This window comes from Nicotiana attenuata, unplaced genomic scaffold (genome assembly GCF_001879085.1).
Source record: "Nicotiana attenuata strain UT unplaced genomic scaffold, NIATTr2, whole genome shotgun sequence".
Classification (NCBI taxonomy): Eukaryota; Viridiplantae; Streptophyta; class Magnoliopsida; order Solanales; family Solanaceae; genus Nicotiana; species Nicotiana attenuata.
The window spans coordinates 342,916-363,023 of record NW_017670545.1 but is presented as its reverse complement, the minus strand read 5'-3'; the positions used below and the strand labels follow the sequence as shown (position 1 = coordinate 363,023).

Below are 20,108 nucleotides of genomic sequence, written 5' to 3'. Positions count from 1 at the left end.
ATTAAAAGTGCTTATAAGTTAAGTGCTTATAAGCCAAAAATAAGCCAAAAGCCATAAGTTGGTCGCCCCCAACTTATCAAATTTCAGCTTATAAGCACTTTAGGTTTGACCAAAATATTTACTATTTTATCCCTAAAATACTTTTTTAAAAACAAAACTCTTTGTATACCCAGTTCTTTAGCTGCTTATTATTAATTTCAGCACTTTTATCCAAACACGTAACTGTTTGTTTTTTAAATTAGCTTCAGCACTTAAAAGTATTTTTCAGCAGCTAATGCTTATCGGCTACTCTAAATCAGCTAAGCCAAACGGGCTCTAAGTGAGTACCTTTTTTTGGGGGACAGATTTAAAGAGCAACCTATGTATTTTTTTCCTACTTTTAAAGTTATCACTTCTGCCCTTCAAATTTACACTATTATCAAAAGAGGCTCTAGCGTCTCCATCAACTTAGATCCCCAAAATAGATGCACCTCTTTGACGAATCCTACCCGTTCACCAAAACCACCAAATGAACCCTTCCCTTCGCCGGAGCAGGCCATTCTCCGGTATCATTTTCCGGCGAACTATATCCACAACACCTAACAACCAAGAAAAAGAACAAAACTTCATTTCAACTCTAAACGAAATCGTTCGGAGCAAACGGAGCTGGAAAATAGCATTAAACAGCTCCATTTCCACAAAACTAAAACCCCATCACGTTGAGCAAATTCTCCTTTTTACCCTTGATGATTCAAGGTTGGCTTTACGCTTCTTCAATTTTCTTGGTCTACACAAGAACTTTCACCATTCAAATGCATCTTTTTGTATTTTAGTACATTCCTTAGTTCAGTCCAGTCTTTATTGGCCCGCCACTTCACTTTTACAGACCCTTTTGCAAAGAAAACAAAACCCAAGTTTTGTTTTTGATAATTTATTAGATACTTATAAAAGATTCAATTTTTATCACTCTTTGGGGTTTGATTTGTTGACCCAATGTTATGTTCAGGATAAGAGAGTAATTGATTCTGTTTTAATTGTTAGGCTTATGATGGAGAATTCATTAGTTCCAGAATTAAGGACTTTAAGCACTGTGTTAAATGGGTTGATTAGAATTAGACGGTTCGATTTGGTTTTGCAGTTGTTTGATAAAGCAGTGACTTTAGGTATTGAGCTTGATGAGTATGTTTATACAGCTGTGCTTAAGAGTTTATGTGAGTTGAAAGATTTTGAAAAGGCTAAGGGAATGATGAATTGGGTTGAGGGAAATGGGAGTAAATTGAGTATTATCTTGTACAATATATTGATTCATGGGCTTTGTAAGGGTGGAAGAGTTTGGGAGGCCGTTGAAATTAAGAATTCGTTGGGTTGTAAAGGGTTGAATGCTGATGTCGTCACGTATTGCTCTTTGATTTTGGGGCTGTGTAAAGTGAATGAATTTCAGCTTGGTCGAAGCTTAGTGGATGAGATGTTGGGGTTTGGTTTGGTTCCACGTGAGGCTGTAGTGTCAAGTGTTGTTGACGGATTGAGGAGAGGGGGTGACTGTGTCGCTGCATATAGATTGGTTGATATGGTAGAAAAAGTCGGAGTTGTGCCGAATTTATTTGTTTATAATGCATTGCTTAATTCGTTGTGTAAAGATGGGAAGTTGGATGAAGCAGAGTCGCTTTTTGGTAGAATGGAGGATAAAGTGCTGTGCCCGAATAGTGTAACTTATTCCATCATGAGTGACTCTTTCTGCAAACGAGGGAAATTGGATGCTGCACTTAGTCTCTATAATAGAATGCTTGGTAATGAGGTAGAACTAACCGTATACCCGTACAATTCCCTCATTAATGGCCATTGCAAGGCTGGAAAGTGTAGTGCTGCAGAATCTATCTTAAATGAGATGATTGATAAAGGATTGACCCCAACTGTTGTAACCTATACATCATTGATAGATGGATACTGCAAGGAAAAAGAAGTGCACAAGGCCTTTAGGCTTTACCACGAGATGACAGGCAAAGAAATCTCACCTAATACTTTCACTTTCACTGCACTTATCTCTGGTTTTTGTCGTGCAAGCATGATGACAGAAGCAAGTAAGTTGTTTGATGAGATGTTGAAAATGAATACAACTCCTAATGAGATCACTTATAATGTATTAATTGAAGGGCATTGTAAAGATGGGAACATTGTAAGGGGTTTTGAATTATTTGATGAAATGGTGGAGAAGGGTCTTGTTCCTGACACATACACCTACAGATCTTTGATAACTGGACTTTGTGCAAAAGGTCGAGTATCTGAAGCAAAAGAATTTGTTGATGACCTTCAAAAACAAAGTCATTATCTGAATGAGATGTGTTTCTCTGCTCTTTTGCATGGTTATTGCAAGGAAGGAAGACTAAAGGATGCATTAACCACTACAGATGAGATGGCGGAAAAGGGAATAAACATGGACCTTGTGTGCTACGGTGTACTTATTTGTGGAACTCTAAAGCATTATGACATGAGATATTTATTAAAGATTTTGAAGGAGATGCACGACCGAGGAATGAAGCCAGATGAAGTAATATACACTAGCATGCTCGATGCGTATGGAAAATTTGGAGATCTTAAAAAGGCTTCTAGATGCTGGGATATAATGGTCAGTGAAGGATGCATCCCAAATATCGTGTCGTATACTGTGATGATAAATAACTTGTGCAAAGCTGGATTAGTTGATAAAGCAGAGAGTTTCTACAAAGAAATGTTAGCTCAGGGATTGATACCTAACCAATTCACATATAGTTGTTTCCTCGATCATCTTGCAGGTGAAGGGTACATGGTAGAAGCTAAACAGCTTCATGATGCAATGCTTAAAGCGTATCTTGCAAACACTGTGACATACAATATTATCATACGGGGTTTATGCAGATTGGACCAAATTCAGGAAGCAATCGATCTTTTGCTTGAAATGAAAAATAATGGTATTTCCCCAGATTGCATAAGTTACTCAACAATCATTTATGAATTTTGTAGGAGGGGTGATCTGTCGGGAGCAACATGCCTATGGGAATCTATGTTGACTAATGGTCTGAAGCCTGATACGGTGGCTTATAACCTTTTGATTTATGGTTGCTGCATCGCTGGAGAAATGTCGAAAGCTTTTGAATTGCGTGATGAGATGATAAGAAGTGGTCTGAAGGTGTCTCATGCCACATTTGCTTCTTTAGTCAATGGAACCTGAAAAATGAGCTCCCCACATCTGCTAGAATCAGTTACTGCAATTCAGTATTGACTATCAAAACTCTGGATACTTTGTACAGGACGTGATCATGTCAACCATAATTCTTTACACTAAAATGCCGCATCCATGAATGGTTCAAGGCCCCACCTTTTTATCTGAGGACTATGAACTATGAGTTGGGCATCTTGAGAACTTCGAGGGAGGTAGTTTAACACTTACTTTTTCTTATCTTTTTCCTGTATATTAATTCATACAGAGTAACATAGGATGTTTTGAGGGGAAACCTAACAATTAGTCAAGGTTTAGATAATGAACACCCACAGTTGTGCTGCTTATATCATATTTGAGTTAGAAATGGCCCTACTTCCTGTTGCTTGCAGTTATACCTTGTTTTCTACTCAAATTAGGTTTTTCATTCATCTCCAACTGAACTTCATAACTGGACTCCTTTTTTCCCTTTTATCTTATGGATCGAAGTGTTTTGTAATATTAGAGGATCTCTGAGTTACTTGGAGATATGTTACAAAAATAATTTGCAGGATTTACCTTTTACAATTTCGTTTAATGCATTGTTTGAACTGATTCATAAAGGTTTCACGAGAGGCAATGCATGTATGATTCTGAGTGTTTGTATTTTCTAGAACAACCATAATTCGCATGACTGTTTTCACTAATATTACCCGATAATGTACTTCAAATTTTATATTAGCAGAACTTTATTCACACAGGAAACATTAATATGCTGTTGATTTGGAAGTTCACACCTTCTGTTAATTTATAGAGGTGTAGAAGCTACATTTGTTCCTTAAAACTGTTAGTAGACTAGTTCACAGTATCACCGAAGCTGTTACTTCGTTCCAATTGGCATTCTGCTACCTATTGCAAAATGCAAGCACTGGCTATTCATTTGTTCCTTAATATTTAGCTTGGACTGTAAAATTTGGTCGAATCTGGTAACTGTTCAAACATGTCCAGGTAGGACACACACAGCGTAGATTCTCCATGTTCTGTGCTAATTAAAGTGAATAACGTCACATGTCTTGAGCTTATCTGAGTGTGTATATATATAGATATACAAAAGGATATAGAACCAGCTTGTGTGAGATGTGATTGGAGTAACGAGATTTTAGTGTTTTCCCCCTTATCATGAGTTTACAAATTGGTGATGTACCTTAAGCATTTATTTGTGCTTCCTTTATCTAACCTACTCTCTTATGTTGTTTTTCGTTATTGGCAGACCCATGTACCAAAGATGGTACAACTGTCATAAGTCAGAAGAGGTATATGTCATAGGACTCCTGCAGCAACTGTTTCTAGTATTAAGTTTCTCACTTCGGTAAGGATCAATAGCCTTTGTTAGTTTTGCTTTCCTTGCATGTCTTCGTTTTTTTCGTGTGCAGTGCTGTAGTCCATTCTTGTGCGCTTTCTTTAACTCGTTCATGTCTGCATCTCAATTGAATTAATATTGTGTTCTTTTTTGTTTCAGTTTTGCACTGGGCAGTCAAGCATGGTTAATTCTCCTTTTGAATTTTAAGGTCATTCTTTTCCTAGCAATCTAGCATATCATGCACGTATTTATTATTGGTTTTGTTCCAGTTCTTTGATAGGTACTTCTTTTGATCAGATTGTCTGATAAAAGCATTAGATTTGGGCAAAATGATGAGAACTATTAGCTAAAGTTTTAACCTGAAAATTGTTAGGTGGTTTACGTTTCAAGTGTATAATCGGAGCTTCTACAGTAGTAGTATTTCACATTCTGCTATGTAAGCTCCAAGTAGCATTGCTACCATAGATCGCACATTAGTTCTACCTTTATTGCTTGCAATTTAGGTAGACTATAATGGAATGTATTTCATTCCAACACATTTTGTCCAAGACTAAAGAATATTAAGCTCATTTCTTTGGTGTTGATGTTCTTTGTTTTACCTGCATCATTTGTCTGCTTAGTACTTAACCAATTATCCTTTTGCTGTTTTATTAGAGAGAGTGCTCCAGAGCTGTCTATTTATGATGTCAGTTGCATGCCCAGCCACCTTTTCGCATTAGGTTCTATTGCTTCTTTCCTACTGAAATTGCTGTAGCGCAAGGTACTGTATGGGAAAGCTATATTCTCAAGGAGACCTGCTGCCTCAATGATGGCAATACACGACATGTTGACTCGATGGATCCAAGTTGTGGCAGAAAGGATTTCTAATCAATCAACAACTCACAATCTCAATTAAGTTGAGACCTATGCAATTCTTTGGTTTCATTCCATTCTATTCAGGTCAATTTACACTCAGATGACCAATGTGATGGAACATCTTTCTCATTTAACTAACACCTATGCCTTAAACTACTTCTATTTTGCTCTGCAGCTCCCTTTACCAAGCAGCAGGAAGGCATCAAGTCTGTTGTTGGCATTCTCAGCTTTTTGTTTGCAACTACACTGGAGTCTATGCTGGATTGAATAGAAGGCAACTCTGTATCAAGTATTTTGATATCATACACCTAACAAGTAATAACCCTAAAAAAATGGTTATTGGTCATCATGTAATTATCGAACCCATATGACATGTATTCTAGGTGGTATATTAGGTGAATCATTCTCTTGCATTGCCTTTAAGTCAGTTTGCTTCAAGTTAATAAATCATGTTCAGTTCCCAAAATAGTTCATGGCTGCCGGGTCAATTGATGAAGCTCCTTCATTTTTATGTTTCTTCTGTGACGTCTCTATTAAACATCAAAACCAACATTCTTGGTATCACCTCCGGGGGGAAACGAATATTATTGGCATGAGCATCAAACACCTCTCGTGTAACTTGTCAAGGTAATTTCATAAAACATTAAGAAAAAGAAGCTAAAACTAAAAGAACATAAACAATTTATCCATTGTAATCACAAAAAGAACAAGGACAAATAGTATGTCAGCTCAATCTAAGATATTTCCAGTAAGCCTCAAGACCTGGAAAAGTTACTCAAGGCGCCAGCACCAAAATCAACAAGACAAAACAAAACAAATGTGAAGATGAACGACTATAAATGATCACAGTGGCTGCCAGTCAGCATCTCCATAAATCAAAGATACAGAAGTTGCAATCAGGTCAGCTATCAACAGAAACATACAAACCAAAGAACAACCCAAGGATTGTTAATTGTTACCAGCTCCAAACCAAAGAACAAGTTTCACACGACAAACACGAAGATAAGAACAAAACCACATGATTTTTCTAAAGACGACTTCAATGTTAAACTTGATAACAAACATCAGATTTCCCTCTCGTCCCGACGGACTATTAACATTTCTCTTGAGCAAATCAAAGAGCACATCCGTTGCTGTACTAGAGGATTTTATTTAAGTGGTGCGGCTTTTGAAAACATCCAGCCCCATCTCAGTTGGGTCAGTTGCCTGCAGCTCAACCTGAATTCCATCCAGTTCCCTCTTGAATCTATCCTTGGAACTAGCATAGATCATTTTGCTTCTGACCTTCGCAGTATCAGGGGACCTAAACATGCTCAAATATGAACAGTTAGAGAATGCATTCACAAACATGCAATATAATAAGCAAACTCTGATTATATTTAAGAACAAAGGTAATACCACGCAATAAAGAAAATCTTGCTCTTCTGGCAACCCTCCTCTGTCACAAAGTCAAAATCAAACACCGTATATCGACACTCATCTGCAGGTAGACTAGCAGCAAAGTCCTCATAACTCTCAGCAGGTTCACCGAGCTTTTCCACGATAACCTGCTTTTGCTTCTCCTCAATTTTGAATACTATAAAGCGATAAGTCCTCTTAGCTTTCAATTCCAGAAACTTCAGCTTGCAATCGTCATGCACAGCCATGCCTGATGCCGCATTAGCCTGTGCAGAATTCCAAGGTGAATAATAGAAATTTTAATCATTGTAATACGAAAACCAGAGGAACAAAGTATTTCCACAGCCACTCAAAATGAACATACAACCTATTGCATGTCCACATGTTACCAACCTGCTACTCATGAAAATAAACTTTTGTATTCACCATGCTACTTAACATACAACATATAACCTATGCATGTCCACGTGTTCCCCAACTCTTCTACTCATGAACATAATCGACTCTAGTTTTCGCCCATGCTATTTACATACAACATTTAACCTCCCACCTTTAGCTAATTGCAAAAATGAACCCATTGCTTTGTCAAAGAAGCCATTTGTAGATTTAGTGTAGATCCGGTCAAGGGAGAAGAGTGGTGTGGTAAACAGGAGAGACCAACAAGCTCCAAAGTGTAGAATATTTTTACAACATAATGCTGATTACTAATATTCCATCAGATCAACATAAGATCTCCACCAGATGCAAAAACAAAAGTAAATTTGCTGATCTACTATGAATGACTATAAAGAACAAATACAACTGAAAGTTATCAGGCAATAACAAAACTAGCAAAGTGTATCACAAACTGAAGCAGGGCTAAATTTCAACTTTTACTGATAAGCATCTGCTTAAAAAGAATTTTTTCGAAAATGGAAAAAAGAGAATAAATGTTCCACGAAGAAATCTTTTTGATCCTACATTCAATCATGAGCAACTTTTAGCTCTGTGGCAGCATCACCAGCAGAACATCCCCACTCAATTATGCACTATGCTTATGAATACCAAATTTTCCAGCTACAACCAGCTTATTTCTGCCTTAAAATTATCCAAATTCCACAATGTACCTCGTAACTAATTGAGGATATGCAACAAAAAAAAACAAGAAATTCCAAGACCCTAAAGTAAATGCCAGTAGCTGAACAGCCTGTAAAGTTCCCTGAATAAATAAACCTTGAGGCAAATCACATCAACACTCAACTTACCCTGATTTTTAAGATTTTCCATTAAACTCATAAAAACCAAAAGAGCATAGATGGACTAGTAAAGATGTTCAATTCAGTTGTGTTCGAGAGTTAATCCAAATTCCTGTAATGCATAACTGATTAAGGACATAAAACAAATGCAGGTAACCGAACAACAGCTAAACTAACGCTAAATATATAGAACCTTGAAGCAAATCACATATACATCCATAACAACCATGAATTTTAAAATTCTCTTGTAAAACAACTCCTAAACACAGAAAAAACATGGACAACTAGTAAGAGGTCCAATTCAGCCGTTATGATCGAGAGAGTCCAAATTCAGTTATTACACAACTAATTAACGAGATGTAAAATGAATAGAATTTCGAGGACCATATAGTAAATTCAGGTAATTGAAATTAATACCATCTACATCCAATTAACCCTGAATTCTAAGTTATCTTGTAAGAAGCAACTCCTAAATACCCAAATTCATGGATCGAACAAGTGACGGAGCCAAAAATTCTAACTAGGGCATACAAAAAAATACAAACTTAGGTAAGTGAGTGAAAAAACTTAGCTATCAAGGGGATTTAATTGGAACCCACTTCAACGCACTTAGCTACGCCGTTTAAGCCATAAGTTAGGAGTTGTAGCTTTTGGCTTGTTTTTGTCATATTAGCTTAAAAATAAGTGTTTAAAAACACTTTTTTACTCTATCCAAACACTACAAAAGGCATAAAAGTTATTTTGGCTTAAAAGCACTTAAAATAAGCCAATCCAAACGGGCTCTTAGGGATGATCCAAATTCCATGTTAAACATAACTGATTAACGAGATGCAAAAATAACTAGAATTTTGAGGACGTAAAGTAAATGCAGGTAACTGAACAGCATCAAATGTATTCCTAAATAGAAAAAAAACCTTAAACCGAATCACGTCAGCATCCAAAAACTCTAAACTTCAAGATTTTCTTTGAAAACAATTCCTCTACATCGAAAAATCATGGATCGAACTAGTAAAGAGATTCAATTCAGACGAAACCGATAGATCAAGGTCAAAATAACAGCAAAATCAGATCCATTAACTAAAAAGCAGAACCTAGGGTTTCTCCAAAGCAAAGAGATAACAGATCAAAATCAAAAACTTAAAACACAGTTCATAAAGTAAAACAACTGAAAACACAAAAGCAAGAGTTCAGAAGGAAAAAAACAGAAAAAATTGCGTGGCCGAAATGTAAGGATGACTTACCATGGCTACTGGAGATGATCGGAGAAATTTGAAAGGATCTGAAGAGAGGAAATCTAGAACAGTGCAGATATTTTTGTACTCCTATATATATGTAGAGAGAGAATGTGTATATGTAGAGAGAGAAAGTGGAGACTAGAGAAGACTTGTTCCAAAGATAACAAAGCAAAATGTCTGGGAATTCAGAATTCAGTCCCTCGGTATTCGGTGACTTCCACCCACCCACCCCCTCATGTCCCACCGCACCCTACGCTTTTGCATATAATGATGGCACTCATACTTCAAAAGTAAGTTGTGCGCCAGTCACATGTTGCCACGTAGCAAGAATCTAATGCCTAACGTGCACCCTCCCTTTTGTTAGCAAAACTTTCGCTTAGTACTCAATTTGGCACCCATACTTGCATGATTGTCCAACAACGATCTTATAATTTCAACAGTTTCCAAATAGACACCAAAACTTGACTTTGTGTATTTCTCATTTGTCCTTGCCATGACCCAACCAGTATGGATTTGTCTTTTTGTGCTACGTCACCTCGAGCCCTAAAAGTGCACGTACCAAGTGAACATGCGTTATTTCTTATAAAACTTTTCACTTTCCTCTCTCATTCCCGATGTGGGATTCGCCTAATGTGATATGTGCACCACTTTTTCAGAAGCTTACCAGACTATAAGCCTGTCAGTCTTGCTTGACCCGCCCTCATCAGTCCGTGCATCACATTCAACCACCCACCCTCCCCTGACTCAGCATCCTTGCTGAGGTTTGTCCCACTATCGTACCGAGGGAGATTCGGCTCTAATACCATTTTGTCACAATCCAAGCCCATGGCACATATTGTTCGCTTTGGGCCTAGGCCCGTACAGAATTGTCTTTTCAGGTTATGCCACCTCGTGCCCTAAAAGCGCGTGTACCATGTGAACTTGTGTCATGCCTTATAAAGCTCTTCGCTTTCATCTCCCATTTCAATGTGGGATTCGCCTACGGTGACATGTACACCCTTTTTCTGTAAGCTTGTTAACCAAGAAGCTTTCACAAATCCCACATCGGATAAGAGAGGAAAGTGAAGAGCTTTATAAGGCATGACACAAGTTCACATGGTACGCGCACTTTCGAGACTCGAGGTGGCATAGCCCAAAAAGATAAATTTGTGCGACCCTAGGCTCAAAGCGGACAATATGTGTCATGAGCTTAGATCGAGGCAGTCCTGATGTGGATAACACATAAAATCCATACTCAGTAAATATATGTCAGGTAGTCATCGCTTATATAAAAGAAGCTATTTATTTTTCGTTCTCCATTTTTCTTCCTCCGATATTTTTGAAGTTCATACTTTGTTGACTTTTTATTCTCTTCTAATTTTTTATCAATTATTGTTCTACATTCACTCTCTTATACGCAAGAATCGCGCACATTTTGTCAATGCCACGTAAGCATAGTGTATAGTAAATTGAGACATTTGAAACACTTGTTTTGTACAAGTCAATGTATCAACACAAAATTTCTAGATTTTGGGGACCGACACTGGAAAACTATACAGGTAGGAGTGTTAAATTGGGTATTAAGAACAATAAAATTGCTATATTCAACTTTATTTATCACTTACATATGATAAGTTAATATGTTTGTTATAGGCACCGGATGTGAAAATTACTTGTCTATATTGAGTTTTATTTTTCTCAAAAAAATTTTGTACAACTCTGATTTATTTATGCATAGGGATATAAAAATTAGATAGAGGAGAGTGCATGGTGGAGTGAATTCGGGTTAGTTGGGCTATGTACAAAGCAAGAGAGAGAGGGGGAAAAAAGCAATATTATGTTTGTCATATATATATATATATATATATATATATATATATATATATATATATATATATTCTCTATTTTTTCGATGTGAGATTTGCCGGGTACATCATATGCATCCCCTAGTTGAAGTTTGTTTATCTAAAAGCTTGCTGATCCATCTCATTGAGTTTTCGTACGTGATCACCTATCATGGGCATCATGTACACTTCTCGTTAAGGACTCAACATCCTCATCGATGCTTGCGCTACATCGTATTCCATGAATCTAGCTCTGATACCGTATTTGTCACATCTCAAGCTCGTGGTACATATTGTCTGCTTTAGCCTAACTGTCACGACTAAAAATCTCACATGTCGTGATGACGCCTATCTCGATACTAGGCAAGCCGACAACCTCAATAAATCACAAATTCTTTTAAGTCTGAAGCCATAATAAATAAATTGAAGAGTAAAATCCCACAATTTCTGATACAAAAATATTGTCTTTATATAACACACTCCCAAAATCCGGTGTCACTGAGTACATGAGCATCTAAATGACAACACGGTCTGACTGATAAAAACACTGTCTAGAAATATAGAACGGTACAAATAACTAAAATGAAAGATAGTCAAGGTCTGCGGACGCCGGGCAGCTACCTCGTAGTCTCCAATAGATGAATCTCCGAAATCTAGCAACCACCGTATTCAGAAGCACCTAAATCTGCACACGAAGTGCAGAGTGTAGTATGAGTACAACCGACTCAATGTACTCAATAAATAACAAGACTAATCTTTGGGCTGAAAGTAGTGACGAACTCAACAGGTACAGTCCAGTATAGAAATAACAGTACGGAAATGTAGGCATGCTTTCAAGTTCAACAGTTAAACTCAATACAAGTAAAATCGATCAATTCTGAATGATATGAGGAATATGACATCTCTATATCACATGCCAATGTACATGTTGTATGTGATGCACCACACCGGAAGCCAGCCTAGGGAAGATCCATCCCTCAATATAAATAATTATACAAGATCCATGCCAAGGAAAATCCATCCCAAATGTAAATGATTCTGGCAAGATCCATGCCCAGGAAAAATCCATCACAAAATATAAATAATTCGGGCAAGATCCATGCCCAGAGAAGATCCATCCCTCAATATAATATCAACTGCACTCACTGTAGGGGGTGTAGACTCCGAAGGGGCTCCTTCAGCCCAAGTGCTATAATAAGACAAATTCAGGCATAAATAAATAAGATATATTGCGGTGTGCAACCCGATCCTATAAATATCACTCACAATCTCCAGTCTCTCGGGTTCTCAATGACATGATAATCAACCCGACATGATGATATGATGTATCAATAAATGACAACAGAGACCGAGATGCGATACGCAAATAATAGATGTGACTGATTATAAAATTACAATTTAAACAAATAATTCAACATCAATACGACCTTTGTGGGTCCCAAAAATATCGGCACGTCGCTTAAACATGATATTTAATATGATCTCAGCCCAAATTTTCTAACACGTGGAGGATATGTGGATAGTGACATGATTAATTGATTATGCAACTCTACGGAATCACTTAAGTCACAATTTCAATGGTGCATGCCCACACGCCTGTCACCTAGCACGTGCTTCACCTCCAAACAAATCATATAACACGTAATTCGGGGATTTAACCATGTTTAGAAGGGTTACTTACCTCAACCCGTGCAATTCTTTATTCCAATAGGCCTTTGCCTCGCGAATTGGCCTCCGAATACCTCGTATCTAATCACAATTAATCTGATACAATCAACACAAATTATAGCAATCAATTCCATATGAAATACTAAATTTTTCAGTTAAAATCTAAAATTCAACTAAAAAATTAACAGTGAGGCTCACGTCTCGGAGCCCGAAAAAAGTTAAAAAATATGAATGCCCATTCAACCACGAGTCCAACCATACTAATTTTACCAAATTCCGACACCAACTCGACCTCTAAATCCTCAAATCTTATTTTCAAATCCCTAAGCCCAAATTCTCGAATTACACCTCAAAGATACGTAATCTAGTAGGAGTATTCAATGATAATTCAATATTATTGACTAGAAACAATCACAAGTGTCACGACCCAAACCTATGGGCCGCGGCGGGTGCCCGAGTCCTACATGTCGAACACCCCTAAGCATGCGTCTACGATATAAACCTGAATAACATCTGCTGAATTACGAGAATAACATACATGAAGGAAACCTGCCCAAAAAATTAAGCAAAAGAAAAACTAATCTTGTCATACTACATGCATATCAAAAATGTAAATTCTAGTTGATATGGAAGGGTAAATGAGCAATCTAAGGTTGGAAAATGGTGATTATAGTTAATATTTTTTTTTTACCTTTTTTAAACATTTAAATTTGAATATAATTAATTTTTGGCCTACGGGCCGGCCAAAGGCCCAGCCTCGATCAAGCCTCAAGGGCTAGCGGGTTGACTTGGGCCGAACTTATAAGCCTCAATTTTAAATGGCTAAAAAAATCCCAACCCAGCCCTACCCAAATAGCGGGATGGGTTGGGCTGGCCTCACGGGCCAAGCCCATTTTGATGGCTCTACTTTTATCCTATAATAATCGCTTGATTTCTTAAAAGCCCCTTAAACTTGGCACGATTTAAAAGTTAGACATTCCAACTTAGCTAGTGATCGGATAAACACTTCAAATCAATAAAAGTGTGCCTTTCAAACACACAAGTCTCGCATGCCGGCATAGTACGCGAGGTTTGTTCACTATGGGCGCGCGAGTCTTCTTTAAAGATGCCTAGTCAGCTTTTCTAACAGTAATATTTTTTTGTTGTGTTGGGCTAAGATTTTTGGAGCCCACATATAAACGAGGCTTTTAGCCTGGCTCAGTTAGCCCGCAATGCTGAGGCTTGATCACGGTTGGCCCGGCCTTGCCCGTGGCTCTAATAAAAGTATATTTAATTAAAAATATAAAAAGAAAAAGAAAACGAGGCACTTAAAATAACAATAATAGTAACCCAAAATTCAAAGTCTATTAAGCCAATCACATTAGAAGATCAGAGTCTTAAAATTAAAATTTTAAACATAAAGTTAATTTAAATAAAATTATGAAATAAGTAAATAATAAATCTTAAATGAAGTAGCACCTCTTTCGCTCTTGTACTGTTGTATATGATTTTATTTTTCTCTTAAGTTTGTTGTCACAAGCGAATTTAAATGCGCTTGATGAAAATAATGTGTTGGCATGGGATATGCCATAAGTTCCATGAAAGATTTTTAGAGTCATTTATTTTGAATTTTAACAAATAAAATATGATCCTCTATTTTTTAAAAATATTTTATAGTAATCTATATTGGAACCGAATTATGATTTAATTAGTTGGTGCGGCCACTTTTCGGCCATCCTATTAAGGCTTAACCAACTTTTACATTGTAATGGCAGAGTAGCCAATGCTCTAATAAAATTGACGTGTTTGCCCCATCTAAAATACACGAAAAAAGTCTAGTAATCGGCATTAGAGTTTGAAACTTTGACAAGTGGAAGTACAAAATTCAAACTCCATGAACGATTCTTGGTTTTTGAACTCTTACTAGTGCAAATCCAGAAAAATTCAGGAACGATTAATTTTTTTTTTGAATTCACATAATACTTCAGTAATTTTTACCTTTAAATATAAATTTGAGGAAAAAAATACTAGTTTGTGAACCTTTACTAATGCAATATCCACGAACGATTCATAGTTTTGGAGTTTACATTATACTTCAGTAATTGTTAATCTTTAAATATAAAATCCAGAAAAATTACTGATTTTTGGACCTTTATAAGTGTAAAATTCAAAAAAAATCTAAGAATGATTCATGATTTTTGGATTCATATTGTACTCCAATAATTGAGAACTGCTTCAGGTTATTCGAAGTTTCAAACTCTAGGAACAATTACTAAATTTTGAACTTATAAATATTCAACGTTCAGTAAATATTTTTAAAATTTTTCCGTATTTTAGAGATAAATATTTTATCTAGGAGTTATAATTTTTCATTAATGAGTTGCTACTTTACCTTGACGGCCATGTTGACAGATCGAAGTGAATTGGTACTAGTAGTATTTGTTTTGTTTTCAAGCGGGAGAAGGGCCTTTTACTCGTAAATGACTCACATCTCAAAAAATTCAAATTCACACTCCGCTTCCTATTGGTCCATTCAAAATGACACGGATCGAGACATCTGCAATCTCCACCGTAGATCAAATGTCAATCCAACGGCCGCAACAACCATCCGAAAAACCAAAAGACAACCAAACATCTCTATAAAAACCATGTGCAATTCAGACCCATTCCACATCTCTCGCTCCGACAATCATTTTTTTCCTTCAAATCATTCATCATCCTCCTCTAAATTCTTATATCTTCAAATGGATACTAGCGGAAAAGCAAAGAAAGGTGCAGCCGGAAGAAGGGGTGGCGGTCCAAAGAAGAAGCCGGTTACCCGGTCCGTGAGAGCCGGTCTTCAGTTCCCGGTCGGTAGAATTGGTCGTTACCTGAAAAAAGGCCGATACGCTCAACGTGTTGGTACTGGTGCTCCTGTTTACTTGGCTGCTGTGCTTGAATACTTGGCTGCTGAAGTAAATTTCCTTAATCCTTCTATTATTCATCAGTTTTTACCACATTACATTTGCTAATTTAGAGTTCAATTAGGATCTAGGGTTTTATTGTATTCAGATTATTGTAGAATATGTTGTAATGTTGATATAAGGTTGAATTTACATTGCTGTTGTATAGTTCATGTCTCTGATTTTTCTTTATTGCGGTTATAGGTGTTGGAATTGGCTGGAAATGCGGCACGTGACAACAAGAAAAACAGAATTATCCCAAGGCATGTGCTTTTAGCTGTGAGGAATGATGAAGAGTTAGGGAAGTTGCTTGCTGGTGTGACAATTGCACATGGTGGTGTTCTTCCCAACATTAACCCAATTTTGTTGCCAAAGAAGACCGGAGGTGACAAGGCTGGCAAAGAACCTAAATCTCCTTCCAAAGCTACCAAATCTCCTAAGAAGGCTTAGATTTAGTGGCTGTTATAAGCCTTTTGTTTTTCTATGTTTATTTGGATCTTCACTGTATGTAATTCTGGTGTTAGAATGTGTTTGATTTTCCTTCAGGGATGTTAAAAGAGGGAATTAGTTGGAACTGTTAGATCTTATTAGGTTGTCCTCTATTGTCAATCAGTGAAACCCCTTGTTTCGAATTTACAATTTTTGTTCCTCCTTGCTTGGTTTTGTTTGTTGGTGTTCTGGTGCTTGAAATTTTGATTTTTTTGGGGGGCTCTTTAAAATGTGAATGTTGAGGGAATCATATCATCATTAAAGTGAAATAGCACTTCCTTTTCTGTTAGCACATTAGCGTAGATTCTTTCAACAATTGGAAGCTATGTCAATTTTTTTTTTTTTTTTTTTTAAAAATTTTATTAAGTGAGGTAAGATTGCAGAGCTTTGCCCATTTTCTTTATTCTTATTCATTGTTCTAAGGTGTTCTTTGGTCCATGGGATAAGAATAAATAGTCTTGGGATAAAGGTTTTTGATCCGATATTTGGTTTGGGATATTAACTAATTCCACATTAACTTTTATGCTAAAATGGTGTTGCATAGAAGGTGGAATAACTAATCCCATGTAATAAACCGTCCCATGGAGTTCTTGTGATATCCCACCATTGCACCAAACGGGCCCTAAAGGTGCGTATATCATCCTGGATATTGGTGAGTTTTGACTCTTCAAGATATTGGCCACTGGTGTCACTTTTTAGTTTAATTTGTCTTAGACTTGAAAAAATGGTATTTGTTTACTTATGCTTTTAAATTCAAGTTTATTTTTGTTGGGGCTTATGAAATTACAAACTTAAACGTTTATTAACTGTGGTTGGACTTGAATTCAAGTAATTCATTTTTTGTTTGAGAACAAAGCCTGATAATGATGCGTTTAAGCCTTCAAGGGGCAAGATTGTTCTGGCACTGCTGTTACCACTAGAACCTTAAGTATCACTCTGAAAGACTTTCATGAAATGTCACCAGGAGTTTAACAAGGAGGAAAATGCACTCTTGAGATAACACTAATACTGTAGTCCTAAGTCTCATAGCAGTGGAGTTTGGTAGCATATACAATCGTATTGGAGTAAATTTGGAACAAATATTGGGTTTTTGGTTGGTACTTGGTAGTTCAGAAGATGCTTGGTTATAACATACACCTCTGAAAGATCATTTACAGAAGCCTTTTTTTCTGCCATCAGAGTTTTGACATCTTAAGCAACATCTTTTTCTGGCTGCTAATCTTGTTCCAATATAAATTGTCTACAGTTCTCGCCGAGAGCCATAGAAGTCCCAATTCTCTTTCCAAAAGAATCAAGGTTCCCTCACCATTTCCAAACTAGACTTGGATTGAGCTCCCTGAATTCTGATGTGATTGCAAAGCCAAGGACCAAAGGATTCATCTTTTTGAAGCAGCAAGTATGATTGGAGAAACCACAAGAGAAGCCGGTTACAAATCTAGCACAAGGTATGATGCGGTTTTAGCCCATTAAATGAACACGGGAGTCTGAGTATGCACAATGAACCTGGCAGTACTAGTGCAAGAGGACAAAGTAGTGATGATGTTGGTGTGTCTTGTAATGAAACCCCTCCCATTTTGAAATGAAGTTGATAACTTGGAATGTTAGGGGTATGAATAAGTTGTTTAAACATAAGGAGTTGAAGGCGTTTATACAAAGTAGTAGAGTTAGTATAATAGCTATAGTGGAGCATAAAGTATTGGAGAAAAATGCAGAAAAATAATAAAGAAGATTGTACCAAGCTGGAGTTGGCAAGCTAATTACAACACAAATAACAGAGGAAGGATATGGGTACAGTGAGATCACAATGTTATTGAGTATACTCTTATTAGCATGGACAGTCAATACATTCATGGGCAGGTAAAATTTCAGAATACAGAGTTTTACTTTACTGCCATCTATGGGTTGCACACAGTTGGGGACAGAAGAAGTCTGTGGACAGAATTGAAGGAAGTGGGAAACCTGCAACAAGGACCATGGCTTCTGATGGGCGACTATAATGCTATTCTTTATGCAGATGATCGATTGAATGGTAATGAAGTGCAAGAACAGGAGACTAGAGATTTTAACGAGTTCCTAGAAGACACGGGATTGACAGAAATGAGGACAGTGGGTAGACAATACACTTGGACTAACAATCAAATCTATAGTAGGATTGATAGAGCTATTGTAAATGTGGAATGGATGAGCACCATGCCTAACCTAGAAGTTGTAGTACTTGATCCTCTTTTTTTCTGATCACTCTCCCCTTTGTATCATCTTTGAAGATCTGAGAAGAATTAGACCTTTCGAATTTTTAAACCACTTAACTCTTCATAGCCATTTCCTGAATAGAGTTGCGAGAGGATGGAGGAAACCAGTGAATGGGGGCTACTTAAAAGGTGTATGGCAGAAGTTAAAGAATGTGAAACATGAAATGAAGAACCTCAACAGAGAGGAGTATGCTGCTGCAGATAGAAGAATCAATACCATCAGAAGTAGCTCACAAGAAGTACAAGAGATAATGAGAAATCCTGGTCACGAGCCTAATCTGTTTGATAGAGAGAAAACTCTAAAGACAGACCTGGAAAAATGGGTGATGATAAGCGAGATGATTGCCAAACAGAAAAGAGTGAAATGGCTGAAGCTTGGGGATTCTAACAGTGCTTAATTTTTTGCTTGCATGAAGAACAAAAGCTCAATTAATCAGATTAGGAGCCTGGTGAATACAAATGGAGGACTGATACAATCTGAAGAAGGTATAAAGACGGAGATACTAAGCTTTTACAAGCAGCTACTTTGGACTGCAGCATATCAATTGCCAGCTGAGTAGGAATCAGTTTTTTTACTGGGACCTAGACTCATCAGAACACAACAGCTCCAGTTGATCACTCCTGTCACAAAAGAGGAAATATATAGGGCAATGATGGACATTGATGAGATGAAGGCACTAGGTATAGATGGATTCAATGCTTGCTTTTTCAGAAAAGCTTGGCCTATCATTGGAGGAGAGGTAAATGAAGCAATCTTGAATTTCTTTGATTCCGGGAGATTGTATAGGCCAATTAACTGCACACTAGTTACTCTAATTCCAAAAGTCAAGAACCCTTCTTCAGTTAAGCATCATGCTACTCTGTGCTATATAAGATAATATCCAAGATAATCACAAAGAGAATGCAAACAGCGATGGATAGTTTGGTAGATGGGAGCCAATCAACTTTTGTCCCGGGAAGATTAATATCCGATGATATCATACTCAGCCACGAGTTAGTAAAAGGATAAGGTAGAAAAGGTATTTCTCCAAAATGTATGTTGAAAGTAGACATGCAAAAGGCACATGATTCGGTAGAATGGGTATTCCTAGAGCATGTTATGAATGGGCTAAACTTTCCTTCTCATTCACTCATTGGATCATGGTCTGCCTAAAAACTGTGTCATATTCTGTTCAAATCAATGGACAACCATCAGAGGCTTTTGGTGCAAAGAAAGGATTAAGACAGGGGGGCCCCATTATCTCCATTCCTATTTGTATTAGTGATGGAATACTTTAGTAGAATTTTGAAGAGTCTGGGACATGAACCTGACCTCAATTACCACCCAAAATGTGAGAAAATGAAAATTATTCAATTGGGATTTGCAGATTATTTGCTTCTTTTCTCCAGAGGTGATGTAAAGTCTGTTCATATGCTATTTGAATGCTTCCAGGAGTTTCCCTTAGCTTCAGGACTTGTTGCCAATAGAGAAAAAAGTTCTATATATTTTGGAGGCGTGGGGCAGGCAGTGCAACAACATATTATAGAAGTAACTGATTTTGCAAAAGGTGAGTTGCCAATTAGATATTTGGGGGTGCCTCTAAGCACTAAACGTCTCTCAGTGATCCAGTGCCAACCACCGCTAGAAAAATGGATAGGAAAGATCCACTGTTGGACATCAAAATTATTATCCTATGCAGGGAGAGTTCAATTGCTAAAGAAATGTGTTGTTTTCCATTCAAGTA

The 20,108-nt window shown here is 37.1% G+C and overlaps 3 protein-coding genes across 5 annotated transcripts; 2 read left to right on the top strand and 1 right to left on the bottom strand.

Annotated features, from left to right (window-relative positions):
* Positions 1-409: 409 nt before the first annotated feature.
* On the top strand, positions 410-5,834 carry LOC109240798 (putative pentatricopeptide repeat-containing protein At5g59900). 3 transcript variants are annotated; one of them, XM_019407482.1, is made up of 5 exons: positions 410-3,387; positions 4,422-4,520; positions 4,671-4,694; positions 4,781-5,450; positions 5,542-5,834. In XM_019407482.1, the coding sequence occupies exon 1, from the start codon at positions 509-511 to the stop codon at positions 3,182-3,184; it is 2,676 nt and encodes an 891-aa protein (XP_019263027.1). In that variant the 5' UTR covers positions 410-508; the 3' UTR covers positions 3,185-3,387; positions 4,422-4,520; positions 4,671-4,694; positions 4,781-5,450; positions 5,542-5,834. The 3 variants fall into 3 exon arrangements, with proteins under 3 accessions (XP_019263027.1, XP_019263026.1, XP_019263028.1); XM_019407481.1 differs by having other exon boundaries at positions 4,671-4,719; positions 5,166-5,450; XM_019407483.1 differs by lacking the exon at positions 4,671-4,694 and having other exon boundaries at positions 5,166-5,450.
* A 301-nt stretch (positions 5,835-6,135) lies between these two features.
* On the bottom strand, positions 6,136-9,485 carry LOC109240797 (actin-depolymerizing factor 2-like). Its single transcript, XM_019407480.1, has 3 exons — positions 9,241-9,485; positions 6,765-7,030; positions 6,136-6,669 (listed from the first exon to the last, which is right to left on the bottom strand). Exons 1-3 carry the CDS (start codon positions 9,241-9,243, stop codon positions 6,519-6,521), a joined length of 420 nt encoding a protein of 139 aa, XP_019263025.1. The 5' UTR covers positions 9,244-9,485; the 3' UTR covers positions 6,136-6,518.
* A 5,881-nt stretch (positions 9,486-15,366) lies between these two features.
* Positions 15,367-16,303, top strand: LOC109240796 (histone H2A). The gene is made up of 2 exons (XM_019407479.1): positions 15,367-15,658; positions 15,851-16,303. Exons 1-2 carry the CDS (start codon positions 15,449-15,451, stop codon positions 16,094-16,096), a joined length of 456 nt encoding a protein of 151 aa, XP_019263024.1. The 5' UTR covers positions 15,367-15,448; the 3' UTR covers positions 16,097-16,303.
* Positions 16,304-20,108: the final 3,805 nt, after the last annotated feature.

Coding starts and splice junctions, on each gene's coding strand:
- LOC109240798 (XM_019407483.1), top strand. CDS start 509: ATGAACCCTTCCCTTCGCCGGAGCAGGCCATTCTCCGGTATCATTTTC.
- LOC109240797 (XM_019407480.1), bottom strand. Junction 6,670..6,764: donor AAGATTTTCTTTATTGCGTG/GTATTACCTTTG, acceptor GAGCATGTTTAG/GTCCCCTGATACTGCGAAGG.
- LOC109240796 (XM_019407479.1), top strand. CDS start 15,449: ATGGATACTAGCGGAAAAGCAAAGAAAGGTGCAGCCGGAAGAAGGGGT. Junction 15,659..15,850: donor TTGAATACTTGGCTGCTGAA/GTAAATTTCCTT, acceptor TTGCGGTTATAG/GTGTTGGAATTGGCTGGAAA.